General features: G+C 32.1%; 1 protein-coding gene across 1 annotated transcript; it reads right to left on the bottom strand.

Moving 5' to 3' along the window:
• Positions 1-1,079: 1,079 nt before the first annotated feature.
• Positions 1,080-16,419, bottom strand: LOC121027582 (alpha-amylase 2B). The gene is made up of 11 exons (XM_040471143.1): positions 16,346-16,419; positions 8,932-9,145; positions 8,458-8,604; positions 7,453-7,650; positions 6,805-7,035; positions 5,896-6,029; positions 4,980-5,102; positions 4,778-4,877; positions 3,144-3,262; positions 2,911-3,036; positions 1,080-1,312 (listed from the first exon to the last, which is right to left on the bottom strand). The coding sequence occupies exons 2-11, from the start codon at positions 9,097-9,099 to the stop codon at positions 1,123-1,125; spliced, it is 1,536 nt and encodes a 511-aa protein (XP_040327077.1). The 5' UTR covers positions 9,100-9,145; positions 16,346-16,419; the 3' UTR covers positions 1,080-1,122.
• Positions 16,420-16,887: the final 468 nt, after the last annotated feature.

Here is a 16,887-nt window from a genome sequence, read left to right as displayed (position 1 = left end):
TTTTTTTGCTTCTATTGAAATTCAATGACATTTATGACCTAACAAATCAGGGTTAACCAGGAATTAATTTAATTTGGGAAGAACTGGGGAGGGAGTCATTGATTTGTTAGTTGGAAGACATGTAATCTGAGGGGAGTAATCTAAGCAGAAAGGGAAATATTACTAAATCAGAAGAGAAAGAATAATGAAAGAAAGAAATTTCCCCACAAGATAAAAAAGGAAATGGTATTATTAACACAAGTGAGAAGAATGGCCTTTGGTAGAATGAAGTACACTTTCTTCATTATGACAGGCAGGAAGAAGAAAATAACAGGGGCAAGTACAGATAAATTTACAGGTAAAAAGAAGAGACAGATTCACAATTATGGTTTTATTTTATCACTCAAGCATAAGGAAAACAACTGAGAATTATAAGACCCAGATGAGATCCTTACCAAATTACACATTTAAAGTCAAGGTGAAGGAAAATGAATAGCTAGAGGATCAGGAAAAACATCCAGAGCATATGGTGTAATGAAAGTCCTAAATAAATAAATAAACTCATACTGGGGGTTAGGAGATGAAAGAAAACACACACACACAAACATCAAGTTAAAGACATTACAAAGAGAAAGAGAAAAAAATACAGAAAGAATATTCCTGGGAGCTCCATACAATTAAGAATGATACCTTGCATAATTTAAGTTTTTAACTTATTAACTGTAAAAGGGCTTTCATACTGTTAAAACCACTCAAGTGTTCTAACTCTGTATGGGAATCATCATTAAATCAACTATCCCTAACTAATTCTTAGAAATACTTGATGGAAGAAATACAGAAATACATACTGGGCAAATGGTGTTAATGGCAACAAACATATTTATCAAGATGCCTCTCTGAATTCTTAGAAATTCTTTTGACAAATAAGTCATCATAAGTCTTCTAAAATATAACATGATGTTGATTGTGGCTACCTTATAATTATATATGATTTGTATGCTTTTCTGAGTTTTTCAAGTTGGTTACTTATAGCTTTTACCAAAAGTTAATGAATTATAAGAATACAAACACACACACACACACACACACACACAAAGAAATACACTTGGTTTTTTCTCTGATTATGTGTATTTGCTTCAAATTTTATAATTTAGATTCAGCATGAATTGCAATAAATGGATCTTCAGCAGAGTTACTAACAGAAAAATGAGCATTGCCATCCCCAGAAACATAAATTTTAATTCCTGTACAATTGCCATCAATTTTATCTCCAGAAATAACATCACAATATGTGCCAGCAGGAAGACCAGTTTGCAAAGTTAAAGACAATGGCCTGCAAAATAAAATTTAAGATTTAACTTGAATTCAACAGAATGAAAAGCAAGAATTCAGACTATCTCTAAAAGGTTAACTTTGTGCTGTAGAACTCTAAGCAAAGTCTCAGTGAGAAGAAAATCCAAATACAAAAACCTCTCCAGTAGATGTGAACAGTTTTCCAGGACTAAAAGTAATCTTACAAAAGATTTACTAATTCCCTAGTCAATAGTGAATATTACCACAAAATTAAAGTTGAGGAATATCAGTGAAGATTTGAGTGAATTATCACCCTTCAATAAAAGCAATTCTTGTGGTTAACACAAATCTTTTAAATTTGTTCTCATCTAAACTTAAGAAAATAATAATTACTTTCAAAAATTTAAATTTGATTATTTCTTCAAAAATATTTTTCACAAGAGGCTAAAATGAATTTGGGCTGGAGATAAAAATAATCTTGGATTTTGTGAAGTATATGGTTTTAAATATAACGCTGTCTCATAAATTTATGGGGCACCTGAGTGGCTTAGCCAGTTAAGTGAATCTTGATTTTGGCTTAGGTCATAAAAGACTCTTGACTTTAGCTCAGGTTGTGATCTCACTGTTTGTAAGATTAAGCCACAAGTCCAGCTCCTCACTGACAGAGTGGAGTCTATTTGGCTGTCTTCTCTCTCTTTGTCCTTCATCCCATTCACATGTGCAATCGCTCTCTCTCTCTCTCTCTCTCTCAAAAATAGACAAACATTAAAAAAAAGAGGTCTCATAAATTTATTTTGCTTCTCCCATCCAGAAAAGATAGAAATGAAAGGACTAGCCATGGCTTCTTTTGGTAAGAAAGAGATATATTCAATTTATTTTTTTGTCAGCAAAATATAATTTAAGCTAGAATGAGCTAAGCATGAGTGAAAGCTGGCCTTGGACTGAGACATTTCAATTGCTTAAAAGACGTCTTCTAAGCTATAGTTCTATATATTAGGGAATCAATATACTAGAGGCAGAGGATATAGTATGACCAATGAAAGCCAATAAGAAGTCTCAGAGTTAAAACTCAAAAATCTCCTGAGGTGGGTCACTGATGGACCATAAGATACATGCCCTTTATACATATGCTTTAAAAAACATATTATTTGTCAGAGAGAGACAAGGAAATGAAAAAAAAAGACCAAAAATTAGATAAAAGAGTACTTGAAAAAAAGAGCTAAAAAAAGATACTGAAGCAATATTTTTCCATTATTTAAAAAAGGGGAGGAAAGAGGAAAGGGGCTACGACATGTTCTTCTAGTGATTTCACAACCTTTATATCAACTACTCTGTGTATTTTGTGTGGGGTATATGTGTGGAAACATACATGTGCAGAATATCTGCACATGATATGCAAGGGTGCACATAGAATAACTCCACTTAGAACAGAAAGTCCTAATAAGGAAGAGATCAGAAGAATAAGAGCCATCATTTTTCTTCTGGTTCTTTTTAGATTCCTGTGTTTTCTTAATCTGCTGACTAAAGAATTTTTTCAGATATAAAAAAAGTTAATGTGTAATAAGAGAAAGTAGTAAGCCAAGAACATACTAGTATAAATGTTATTTAAAATGTTACTTCTAATTGATATCTACTTACCAGTCATCATTGTTAAAAACAATAAATCCTCTGTTTCCTCTTCCAAAAGCTACTTGATTGCTACCATTATCCCACCAGTTTCTAAAAGGTTGGCCATCAACTACATTACGGAACATAACCATGTTCCTAAAGATAAAATACCACATAAAATGCTGATGAATACATTTAACAGTTTAAAATAAAATTTTAAGAATGTTTAATATTAGAGGTCATCTCTAAATAAGAATTCCTACCTTATTTGACGCCACCGATGTTCACAGACCCAATCATTGCCACAAGTGGTGTCTGGATTAATAGTAACTTCTTTAATTACTCCATTATTATTTGGTGGCCCAATCCAATCATTAACATCCTTAATTAAAGGAAAAAAAGCTTAGATTTTTAACATTTCATGTATTTGTTTCTTTCTTCTTTATTACACAAAACCCAATCTGTCTTACTTGTGTCTACAGCATCTTCATTTAGTAATACTAACTCCTTCAGTATTTTTATAGCCCTTTACCAGGTCCTCACCATTTTCTTCCCAATTGCTAATTCTCTTAGTGCCATATATTAAAGGTCATATTTTTTTTTTTTTTTTTTTTTTTTACCTCTTCACTTTCTTTCCAAGGAATTGTTATGGCTAAGCTCTGGGAAAAAAGTAAATGACATTGAAATGACAAGAACTGTAGTGTCAGAGACAGCAGATTGAAAACATAGATTCTATTACTATTAGATAAAAAATCTTAGATAACATTGGGGTGACTGGGTGTCTCAGTCAGTTGAGCACTATACTCTTGATTTTGGCTCAAGTCATTATCTCATGGTTTGTGAGTTCAAGCCCATCTGGCTCTGTGCTGGACAGTGCAGAGCCAGCTTGGGATTCTGTCTCCCTCTTTCTCTGCCCCGCCCCTGCTCATACTCTCTTTCTCTCAAAATAAGGAAATAAACATTAAAAAAAAAAAGAAAACTTAGTTAACATACATAACTTCTCTGTGCCTAATTAAATAATTATGTGAAAAATGCCTTGAATATGATAATTGGTGAATAAATATTCATTTCTTTCATTCTTCCTTTTGGATAAATGTGCTAGTCAATACATCACAATATTCTTTACTAAATTGATCAAATTTTTAATCTTGTGATTTTCAGATTGGTAATTTTAAAGATAGAGAAAAAAATGGAAGAAATCAGTCTGGTTTGAAGTGAAAAAGATTTTTAGTTTAGGTATGAAGTTGCTGTACAATGCTGCATCTGAAATCTTCAGTTTAAAAAAAAATTCCAGTAACTTTCCCAATACATTCATAATTTTATTTCTCAGTTCGTTTTTCAAATTACTACTCAATACCCCATATATTACCCCAAATATTTTTCTCATCTTTACCTTTTCCAAAATAGTCTGTAAATTTCCCTTCTTTAATACATATATTTTCCTTCCACTTATAAGATATTTTCCCTATTTAACAAAAGTTCAACTGAACAACTTCTTTGCATTCCATACAACTTTAAAAAAAAAAAGTATTTAACAAATATTTATATTGATCATACTATGGGCCGGTACTGTTTTCAGTTCTTTACAAGTATTAACTTGTAATCCTCATATCAACTCTATGAAGTAGGTACGTATGAGAAGTACATATTTTACTTACTATATCCTTATTTTAAAGTGTTTCTTTGGGGAGGGGATGTTTGTCATACTTCTGATATAGCCTACAATACTCTTTGACAACAGAGACCATAATATTAATTGAATTGCTAAAAGCATCCTGCATCAGGTTTATACTTAAATACTTGATAAATAGTAAAAATAATAGTGTCATGTACAATTACAACAAAACTGCCTTTCCTTTCTTGAGAAAAATATATATTGGACAGCACAAAAACTTACTTTTCCATTTTCAAAATGTCTTGGCCAACGGAAGCTTGACATTAATCGTGTAAATCCATACGGATGAGCAAGCATAAATCCAACTGCCATTTTGTACAGTCTGAAGGTTATAAAATGATATCATCATAGAAGAAAACAATACTTTTAATGTCATTAAAACAAGTGTAAAAAAATAGGGGGGGTGGTGGATTTTATTTCCTACCTGGAGTCCCAGAATGTTAGAATAGATGCTCCTCCAGCTCCATGTCCTCGCTGATTGTCATGATTGTCCACAAAGACAAGTGCTCTGTCAGAACGCATGAAACCCCATCCTTCTCCCCAGTTCCTATTAAAACACATATACACAAAAATACATGTATTCTTTTCCAATAGTTTTAGGGTAACCTAAATGTGTATTTCTTTTGGTATAGCATCTCCAAATGAAATTCTGTCTCTAATTAAATGATTATTATATAGGAGTGTTTTTAAAATAAAAAAATAAATATACATAGAGATAGATAAATAGATATACTATATGTATAGATATACTATACATTCAATGTATGTATATATGTATGGATTACTTGTATTATATTCATGTTATAGGTATAAGATTTTTGTTATAAAAAGTCCTTTTAGAGATTTCAGTATAATTTAGATGAGACTTCAGAAGGATCAACATCCATATCACATCATACAGAATGGAAAACTGGGTTAAAATCAGGTTTCAATATTATATTGTTATAATATAAACATTCTAATATTTGAAATAAATTAATTGATATAATATATGTAAACTCCATAATGTAGCCACATTTTAGGTACTTTATAAATGATACAATCATTTTAATAATAGCATGGCCTTCACATATTGTATACAAACACTAGTCAAATATAGTAGAGTTATATAAGACATAGATTAAAGTCTCTAGGTTATGTTTGAGGTTTTGAGATATCCTCATGATTGACATTCTAAATAATAAAGATGATACACTGGAATTTGGGAAACTATAACCCTTATTATTAGTAATTGAATCTTTAAAAATTCTGAATAAGTTCCAAAGAAGATAACTCAGATTGGAATAATAAGACTAATACATCTGTGAAATAATTTAAAAGACAAATCGTATTTCATTTACTTTAAGTAAGCCATCTTCTCTCCATCCCACTTGCGCAGAACTGTGCCTAATTTTGCACCATACTTGAATTCTGTCACACAGCCATTCCCAAAGTACTCATTGCTTTTAATTGGCTCACCACCCAGATCAATTACCTAGTAGAAATACAAGAAAAATATTACTTTAATAAGAACTTTAAAGAATTTTAACCAAAAGGTTAACATTATGTAGAAAATGACTTGAAACTATTTATGTTATTTGAAATACCCAAAATGGTTTTCTTTATATCAAGATTCTTCCTTTTTTGCTAAATTATATGCTACAATATTAAAAATAACATGATACAAGGTGATCTGTTGTCCTGTGAGAATGTTGACCTAATTTAGTATTGTACATAAATGATAACAATAGGTCATACTTATATAGCACTTGATATCTGGATGAAAACATTTCTAAGTGGTTGATAAATATTAACTCATTTAACTTTTAGACAAAGACAAAGACATAACTATTATCACCATCCCTTTTCTTCACTTGAAAATAAAATGTTGCATACAGAGGTTAATCAACTTGCCTAAATGAACACAGCTACTAGTGCTATAGCCAAGATTTAAACTCAGACTGGCTCAAGATAGCAACTATGTTATTATCTGTCTTTTCTAATGGTCTCTGGGGAGACGGTAAATGACACAGATGTTTGCAGCCTAAATGAATTCTCGGCACTTCCATAAAACCTCTTGTGATAAAGAGTTAGATGTTAGATGCTGTTCCAATGAAAGAAGGTTAAAGAACACTCTTCTATACAAATGATACAGCCATTAAACTACAGAAATTGTATCTTTAATTAAATCTACCATTTATTTTCTAATTAATTAAATTATATTTTTTCATATACCTATGAAATACATATACATATATGTACTGATGTACCTCCTGGTAAATGAAGGGTTTACTTCCTTCGGGGAACCAGTTTGTATTCAGATTATGCAGTTTATCCAAAATTGCCTTCATGTCTCCAGGCCACATGTGCTTAGAAGCATCAATTCTGAACCCTGCTACACCAATGTCAATGAGGCGGTTCAGATATTCAGCAATCTTAGAACGCACATAATCTTTCTCCAGTGCAAGATCAAGAAGACCGACCAGACGACAATCTCTGACCTATTGAGGTAAAAATTTTGTGATTGATACACAAAACACCACCTTAACCTGACAATCCATTTGATTATTCATTCATTTATTCCTTAACAGGTGTTTCTATAGTGTCTTTTTTGCATTGGGAACTGAACATACTGACATTCTAGTATGGACATACCTTTGATGTATTAGAAAAAATGGAGTATGTAGGAAATAAAGTAGATGAGTTTTTTTTTTTTTTTTATTGGGACAAATTTAATTGGGAAAAATATTTTAAATACTGATTTGAGTTTCTAATTTTTAAAGAGTCAGACTTGGAATCCTTATTTTCATAAGGAATCTAAACCAGTATTTAAAATGAAGATCAATAAGCTCCATGTGGATAATTAAAGGCACGGATAGCTCTTTATTCCAATCACTGTGTTTTTTTTCTTTAATTACCTGATAAGGATCATTATAGTTCTCAATGTCTCCACTTCCAGTTCTACATTTACCATCATTAAAATCCCAATGAGAGAATGGGACTGCTGGAAAATCTCTATTTCCAGGGTTGAAGTAACTTCCACAAGTACTGCTTGTTCCTGCACCCACACCATTCCCAGTCATATGATTAATTACAGCATCCACATAAATATGGACCTGAAAAACAAAGTTTCTATTTCAGTTTGTCTTTAGAGAAGTAGAAATCTATAGTATTATCGACTAAAGTTTACAGCATGTTAATCACACTCCAAAACTGGTATTTGTTATTTTTTAACTTACCTTCCTAGTAAACCAAAAGTTAAGTGTGAAGGGAAATCCATGTGAACTGAATACCTATCTGCATTTTACCCTCTTGGTAAAATATTTACATAAACGACAAACTGGTAACTAAAACTACCATAACTATGAAAAAATGCAAATAGCCTTTTGGGGGGGGGGACAGATCAGAATCATAGAAGACAGGAGAGAACATTGGTTTTTGAAATTTCCATGCATCATCCTAAGAAAGAAGCAGCTAGCCTCTATTATCTACTTAGCATCTAAAGAGAGGAAGGTAAATATCTCATAATATAACTATTTACCATCAAAAAACCTATGGGGAAGAAGACCCAGAAATTATAGGTGCATACACAAGCCACATAAAAATTATAACAAATATTGCAACTGGAATCTCCAATTCCTAACTAGAAAGTATTCCCCAGAAATGTGTACAGTTATATTTGCTTTATAAATAATTTTGGCTTTAAACTTTGATTGAAATTTTCTTTAGTAGACAAATGGTACATATACAAAGATTTACAAAAGCTAAACATAGGTAACAATTAAGTTCTAGTTATAGCTTAAGTGTAAAGTAAAATAAAATAAAATAAAAAACTATGGAAAATATTCTGCTCATAAGGAACAGGAGACAAGAGAGAGAATTTTCCTAAATAATGTTTTTAAAGGAAATTTTAATTCACTTACACCAACGTTGTTACATCTAGTCACCATGTCTTTGAATTCATTTTCATTTCCTGATCTTGTGCATAACTTGTAGCTAACTGGTTGGTATCTTTCCCACCAAGGTCTTAAAGGGCTATTAATCACAACATTTTCATTGGGTGGAGAGATCTACAAATAAACAATAAGTATCATATTATGGGTTACTTTATATCATCAGATACTCTATAACATAATCAATGATCTAAACTTATTTCTGAATCTTTGCATATACAGCTACATTTTTAACTACCACATTGGAAATGTCCTCCTGAAGAAGGTTTATATCAGAAACAAAACATAAAGTTGTCAATAATACTAAATTTTTTTATTCCTCAGTAAACCGTTTTAGAGTACCTATTTGTGCAGTAAAATCTTCCAGCTTCACAGATACAGATCATAATACCATGTACTATAAGCACAGCAAACTTTGCAGTTTATACTAAGAATAATACCCACCTGAACCCCTCCAAATCCTTTGGGAGCTAAGTATCGCTCACATTCAAGAGCAATGTCAGCCCAGCGCCACTCAAACAGATGGACAATAGATGTCCGTCCAGGCTTGGTATTTGGGTTATACTGAGCCCAGCAGAACCCAATGACTGAAAGCAACAGAAAGAACTTCATTTCGCTTTGAAGTTGTCAGTGTTCTTTGCAGCAACTATTTATCTTCCTGTAAGAAAAATATTTTACTAGGTAAATATTAACATGAATAAATACATAGAGCATAAAGTGTTTAATCATGATCTGAAAAGAATTATCAACAATGATAATATTAACAGGTGAAGAATATCTGTAAACAATATACCAGGCAAACAATCTAAATGACCTTTTAGAACTTAATGCTTTGTTTACTGAGGGAATATTAACCTTTTTCAACATCTGGAATTTTATATAGAGAGAATCCTCAATCATGGATTACTTAATCAGAATTAGATTTTCTTTCTGAAGTCCTTCACAAATAGAAGGAAAATCACAATCAAAGCCAGTTGAATTTATAATCAAAACATTGCCTTAACTATCTATTTGCAAACATTATAATGTTTCAATTTCAAAAAGAAACAGGATATTTAATTCAGTTCTTTTCTTATACCACCAACCCTAATTTTTAGTTATTTAACTTTCTACATTAAGATTTAAGAAACTATTTAGAAGTTGAAATAAAGATAGAGACACTTTTTCCCACTCCATCAAATCATATGCTTAATGCAGTGGCTGTAGCAGCAGAGCGTTTTGTTTTTTTCCCCTTATAGCCAAATATTTCATACCTGATAGGACACTAAATTAATAAATTCACACCTCATTTTCTTCTTAACGTAAGTAAAAACCTATGAAAGAGAATAACAGTACAGGTGGAAAACACTTAATCCTTTAATCCAACAAGCATTAACTGAATATTGTTTTTTGTTTAAGCATGTGGATGATATTTGGGATACAGTAATAAATAAGATAGATAGGATTCTTGTTCTTGTTACATTCTAGTGTGGAAAGAAAATATATGAGTAAATGATGATGATGATACATTGAAGATATCAATAAGAACTAGTATGAATTAATAGTAATAAAATAGAAAGTGACTTTGCCATTAAGGTATTTTAAACTAAATATTCAGGAAAGATTTCTTTGTGGAAATGATTTTCAGCTAGTATTTGAAGGATTAGAAGCACCCAGTGATTTAAAGATCAGAGAAAGAGCAATCTAGAGGAAAGTACAACAGAAAAAACCCAAGGAAAGAAAAACTTCAAGCAATATTAAATAAATAAATAAATAAATAAATAAATAAATAAATAAATAAATAAAAGTCAGTGTAGCTAAACAATATGTAATAAAGGGAAGGGAAAAATGATATGAGGTCTGAGAATTAGGCCAGATCATGTAGGATCTTGTAGAATATAATGAAAGAGAGAGGCATTGTGTCTGTAAGAAAGGGAGCTAAGAAACTCTGGTGTACTTTAAAAGAAAATCACTCTTGTTACTCTGAAGAAATTGGATTATAGGAAAACAAGAGTAGGGGTAAGGAGATCTGTTAGACTCTTTTAGTGGTTTAAGAAAGAGGTGAGTGGCTTAGACTAAGGGCATTGACAGGATATATTTCATAGGCAGAGAGGTAATAGGTTTATGGATAGATTAGAGCTGAAGAATGAGGGAAAGAGAGGGGCGCCTGAGTGGCTCTGTAGGTTAAACGGCCGACTTTGGCTCAGGTCATGATCTCTCAGTTCATGAGTTTGGCTCAGGTCATGGTCTCTCAGTTCATGAGTTTGAGCCCCACGTTGGGCTCTGTGCCAACAGCTCAGAGCCTGGAGCCTGCTTAGGATTCTGTGTCTCTCTCTGTCTCTGCCCCTCCCCTGCTTGCACTCTGTCTCTGTCTCTCAAAAATAAATAAGCATTAAAATTTTTTTTTTTTTTTTTTTTAAAGAATGAGGGAAAGAGAAAAACTAAAGAACTAGGTATCTGGTAATGATACCATTCATTAAGATAAGGAAAAATAAGGAAGTACCAGCTTTGGGGAAGGGTTACATAGAGCACTATGGTCCATAATTATTTTTCTAGCAACCCTAATGCTCTCCTTTGGTCCTTCTTCCAACTCACCATGTAAACACTATGTGTCCTACTTTCTTAGTCAGTTCAAGTCACTATAACAAGATTATCACAGACTGGGTGATAATCAACAAATATTTATTTCTCATAGTTCTGGAGGCTAGGAAGCCTGAAATCAAAATGTCAGTAGGTTCAGTGTCTGGTGAGAGCCCCCTTCCAGGTTCATAGATGGCCTTCTTCTCCCTGTATCTTTACATGATGGAGAACAGAGTAGAGCTCTAGTCTCTTTTCTTACAAGGACACTAATGCCATCATGGGGCTCACTCTTATGACTTCATCTAAACCTAATTACTTCCCAAAGACCCCACAACCTTATACCACCCATGGGGAGCTAGGGTTTCAATATGTAAAGTTGGTGGGGGGAGACACAAACGTTTAGTCCCTAATGCTTACCCATTGCAAAACTAAAATTTCCTCATATTTCACAAGTAATTTCATTGCTCCGTAATTTTTGAAGTGTTTTCCTTTCTATAATCACCTTCCATCATCCTTGTATACTTCATAAGCAACATCTTTTAAAGCCTTTCCTGTTATTCCCAGGCATAGTTAATAACTGATCTATATGATAGCTTTTTAACATATATCACAATATTAAGCTGTATTTGATTTATATTGTAAATATATTATAAATAATTAAGTACTTATGTGTCCATCATTCTGGACAAAACTTCTTAAAGGTAGACTTCCTATCTAATATTCCTAGAAACTAGCAAAACAAATAGCTAGTAATGGCTTATGTAATCAACAAATTGTAACATAAGATTCTAAATTCTAGGCACTGTGCAAGGCATTGGCATAACTTGGGTTATGTCTTCAATGATTTTTAAAAATAAACAAACACTGTCAGAAATTATGTGATACAATTTAATCTTTGCAAAAACTTTTTACACATAAAGGAACTATAGCCCAGATAAACAGTAAATTGTCCAGGCTCAGACAGTATATAACAAGCCAGAATTTGATAATAGGTCCTACCACAAATCAACATTCTCTGTATTATACCAATATTCCTCATAGTATTCTAGAGGTGTGATATCCAACATGGTGGCTACAACATTTGGCTACTGATAACTTAAAATATTAGTCTGTACAGAAATGTGCTATAAGTGTAAAATATACTCCACATTTTGAAAAAATAGTGTGAAAAATTAATGTAAAAAATTAATAATTTTACGTCACTTATATGTTGAAATGATATTTTGTGATGCATTAGGTTAAATAAAATTTATTATTAACCTTAATTTCCCCAGTTTCTTTTGGCATCTTTTAATATTTGGCTATCAAAAATTTTTAAATTATATATGTAGTTTTCATTAAATTTCAAATGGGCAGTACCATTCTAGAGATAATGTTAAATCAGGGAAAGGACACAACTGTACACAAACATAAGTAACAATAATAAAATAAAGAATATGATTACTACTTTAAGAAAGATACAAGTAAAGTGTTTCATGATTTCATTGATAGAAAAAATAATTTGTGCTGGATGAGAACAGAGGAAGATACAGTCAATTCAAAGAACAGGTTTGACTTCAACCTTTAAATAAAACAGAGAAGGTGAAATACCTCTGACTAAAAAAAAAATAAATAAAAACAAAAACAAAAATGAAAACAAATTTAGGAAATGAGAAAGAAGAATATCAAGAAACCAATATAGTTTTGTAGAACACTAAGGAAGGTACAGGGGAGCCATAGGAATTAAGGTAGGAGAGTCATATTGAGATCTCTTAAAGTCAAGGAGGAGAAAGTAGAATTTCTTCCTAAAGCTATAAGAAGCTATATAGAAGGGTATTGTTCATTTGTTTGTTTGTTTGTTTTGAAAAAGAACAGTAACATGATTAGAGCTATTAAAGTATATCAGATGGATTGGGAAGCAAAGAGAACTGAGATAGAAACAAATGAAAATAGCAGTAGGAGTGAAATTGAGTGTATAATAAATTGTTACAATCAGTGTCACCCAGTGAGTGACACTTGCTTGTATCCAATTTGGGATCTCTTCCTTCATAGGCTATGGAATTGGCTTATAAGTCGTTTTGCCCAGTGGGATGTCAGCAAATAAGACACAAACAAAAGTTTGACTAGCATTTACCCAATGGATCTTGATCTCTTGAAAAATCTAAGACCATTGTGTTGTTTGGATAACTAGGATAAATTACCACATGAAGAGATCTAATTGTTTCTACCCATTCCAACCATCTGAGTTGATCTACCAACTAACTGTAGTCGAATGGTTATTCCAGGGCAAAAGCAGCAGAAGAACCACCTAGCCACCCATAAAATTGTGAGGCATAATACATTATTATTGTTATTCGGCAATAATTCACGAATACAGAAAGGAAAGATAAAATAGATTTGGTGGAGACCAAGTCTACATGAAATGGTAAGTAACTGGATGTAGGAAAATAAAGAAAAGGAAGAGTCAAAGGGGACTCTGATTTAAAGGTTAATGAATCAAAGAATGACAATGCAATTACCATTCTTGAGCAATCTAGAAGCAGACTTGGTTAGGGAAACTGAAGAACTAATACTGGGATATACTGAGATTGAAGTATGAAAAAGTATTAGATATGAAGAAAGAAGCAGATAGATTTGGGAACTTTCAACAAAGCAATGATAGTTTCAGAAATAGCATACAAAATATTTAACAACTGGATTTGGTCACAGACACTGACCAATCAGAATAGATACCATCTATAAACAACTAGTATATATAAGTCAATGAACATGGATGAATTATCAGGCCTGGAGAGCTGGACCCTTGAGAGTAGACAGAGTTGACAAGACAGCTGTTGAGTCCAAATTTACAACTTTGTTTGGGTAAAGCCCAGCAGTGTATATGATAAGGGAGATTGGAGGGAGCATATAAAGAGGTGCCTTCATAATAGGGAAAGGACTTTTATTACCAGAGAAAGGCTTTCAAAAACAAATAGGAAGGAAAATTTGCAAGGAGGACAAGAGACCAACTGGATGTAGATGAGTATTAGAATAAGAATAGGAGAGAAGACTGATGAGACTGTGGATGATATAGGGCTAATGGTGCTAAAGAGGTGGGAATTAGATAAGAGCAGCATGGTTTGAACTTTATACATGACTTAAGGTTCCAAATGTTAAAATGTAATGGTTAAGAACATGACCTTAGGAGTTAGACAAACTACAGTTTAAATTCTGACCCTGTCATTTATCATCTGTGTGACCGTGGAAAATAATCTCTTTAAGTTTATCTATGAACTAGAAAAAGCAGTATGTACCTCATAAAGCTGTCATGATGATTAAGTGAATTAACACCAATAAAGCTTTTATCCTGGTGTATGAATACAATAAAAACTCAATATATTTGGCTGCTGTAATGTTATTATTGTTTTGTTATTTTTACTGCTGGTACTGTTCAAATTGCTCTAAACTCATGCTCTCTTTCTACTTCTACTTATTATCACTTGGACATTCTCTCTTTCCATTCCACTCTTGCCAAATTCTAATAATACTTTCTATTTCTCAGAACTATTTGCACCCCCCCCCCCCCCCCACACACACAAACACACGGAAGAATAGATAGTGATAAGAAGGAACTGGCAATGTTTTCTACCTATTTTTTCCACTCTTCTTTTTCTCTCTTTTAGTTTTAACCGCTTTAGAACTTCTAGCAGACACACATTGATTTTGAGATAACTTCTCATCACTGCCTCATTAGTTAACTCTGAACTGTTCTTTTAATAACAAGTGTTTTTCACATGTATGTTAAGATGTTATTAAAATAAGGGATAACATATTAAAATTATGCAGACATAATTCGGAAAATTTTACCAGCACCCCAGCATAGGTGGATATACACAATCATACAATAATCTTTATCAAGGGTCAGTCACTGTCCTATATTTTCTCATTTAATCTTAATTTTCCTCTCAATCTAAAGAGCTATAAACTCCATAAGCACTAAAACAACTAAAGCATATTTTTGTATCTTGTGAAGTAAAATCTGCAAACAAATCCTTGACATCTTTGACATCAATAACAAATTAAAAAAATAAGAACTTGAGATAGTTATTATGGCTACTTCTCATTATAGATTTCCTAAAATTGTTCCCCTCAGAGAAGCTATTCACAGTTATTAATACTAATATCAATGCTCTGCTGCCCACATCTCATATTTCTTCTTTAAAAGAAGAAATTTCCTTTTCAAGTTTTAAGGGTTACTATAATAAGTCATATGAGATGTCTTGGGAGTTCCTTAAAAATATGAACTAGAACATTTGATAATATCCTACCGATTACCGATAAAGCAATACTCCTTAAGAAGTATTTATATTTGAAGTGCCAATAAAACATATCCGATGTTAAAAAGAAAAAAAAATTCTATTAACTCAGACTCCCCCATAAGTTTTCTAGTTTCTGATGTTCTCAAGTATTTTTTTTCTCAATCAGTATTATATAAAAGATACTTGTTATTTTATTTAATGTCTACAGTATAAATGACATCATAAGGGAAAGGCTCTAGAAAAAATTCAGGACTTCTCTTAACACATGAAATACCATAAATTTGGTCATTTAGCTTAAGTCTACCTAAATCATACCATGGCTTAAATAGCATAAAGGAGCTCTATTAAAATGTTAAGCAAAAAGTAATAGTCAAAAAACCAGTATCTATTTCTATAGCTTCCTTTCTACCTATATAAATGTCAGTTACCTATATAAGTATTAGTTATTTATAAAGTTCTTTTCCCATTTCCAAAACAACCTCTCATCTCAGGCATATACTAATATATTTTTTAACATGTAGATAAATTAACATTAACCTAAAATAAACAAGTTATCTACTCTTGTCATTTGTAGTTATTAGCCTAGATACTTCATATCTATATAAATATCTTTAGAGTAAGTTGTTTAAAGTATTATTAAAAATTTTAACAGAAATACCTTAAATGTCACATCTATGCTTGTTATTTTGTCACTTTTATTTATCTCCAAATGTTTCTTTTTCTATTTTTCTAGTTTTCAATATTCTAGAACTTTAATTAGTATTATCAATACAGTAGTTGTTCAAGTTAGTGGTTTCTCTTACTGAAAAAAAGTCTTAATTCCTCTAAATTTTACACTGAATCATGTACAATTTTCTCAAAACAGTATCCTGTCTCCTATGAGCTACCTACCTCCATAAAACAAAAAGAAAAACAAAAACAAAAAACTTAAAGGAAAAACAGGAAAATGAACCTTGAGCTCAGGATAATAAATCACCTGTGAAGTTAGAGAAAAGAAGGCAAATATAATCAAGTTTACCTACCAGATTCTTTAAATGAGAGAAACGTTTTGAGCCAAGACTCAGACACACTTCAAACAGAAACAGTACATTTTGTGCTGCTCGAAACTGAAACTTGAGTTGTCAACAAACCTAAAATAGCTTGTAAAACTTTGACCCATATCAAATCATATGACAGAAACCACTTATTTCAAGACAAAAAATGGGGGGTAGGGACTACAATACTCACAAAACATTAAGATAACTTTGACCACATCAACTTCTTTACATCAGCAAACTCTCAAATTGACAGGTCAGTCTTTTCAATTATACAATAACAAAAATCATATAGTTCTTGTTTTGCTTTTTCTTCAATGAGGAAAAAAATGCTGAATTTAAAGCTTTATAGATTTTCTATAATCCTCTTCTTCTCCATAGGTGCTCTTACAATGCTGTTCCAACTCTCCAAACCAAATCTGTGAAAAAAAGTCTAATGTGAGCTCCACAGTGATACTTGATTAGCTACTATCACTCCCAATTCCCAGGAAAACCAACTGTCTTCCCTCGGCTCAATTTGCCTCCCTGAC

This window comes from Herpailurus yagouaroundi, unplaced genomic scaffold, assembly GCF_014898765.1.
Source record: "Herpailurus yagouaroundi ecotype Mexico unplaced genomic scaffold, PumYag 77, whole genome shotgun sequence".
NCBI classification, from domain to species: domain Eukaryota; kingdom Metazoa; phylum Chordata; class Mammalia; order Carnivora; family Felidae; genus Herpailurus; species Herpailurus yagouaroundi.
The sequence above is the reverse complement of the archived record's forward strand: the minus strand, read 5'-3'. Positions and strand labels throughout refer to the sequence as shown.

What these genes read in the sequence shown, in the direction of transcription:
- LOC121027582 (XM_040471143.1), bottom strand. Translation starts at nt 9,099, where the DNA reads ATGAAGTTCTTTCTGTTGCTTTCAGTCATTGGGTTCTGCTGGGCTCAG. An exon ending in GAGAAGATGGCTTACTTAAA is followed by an intron (nt 5,103 to 5,895) that starts GTAAATGAAATA and finishes GTGTTTTAATAG; the next exon opens with GAACTGGGGAGAAGGATGGG. An exon ending in GACATTTTGAAAATGGAAAA is followed by an intron (nt 3,263 to 4,777) that starts GTAAGTTTTTGT and finishes CCTTTAATTAAG; the next exon opens with GATGTTAATGATTGGATTGG.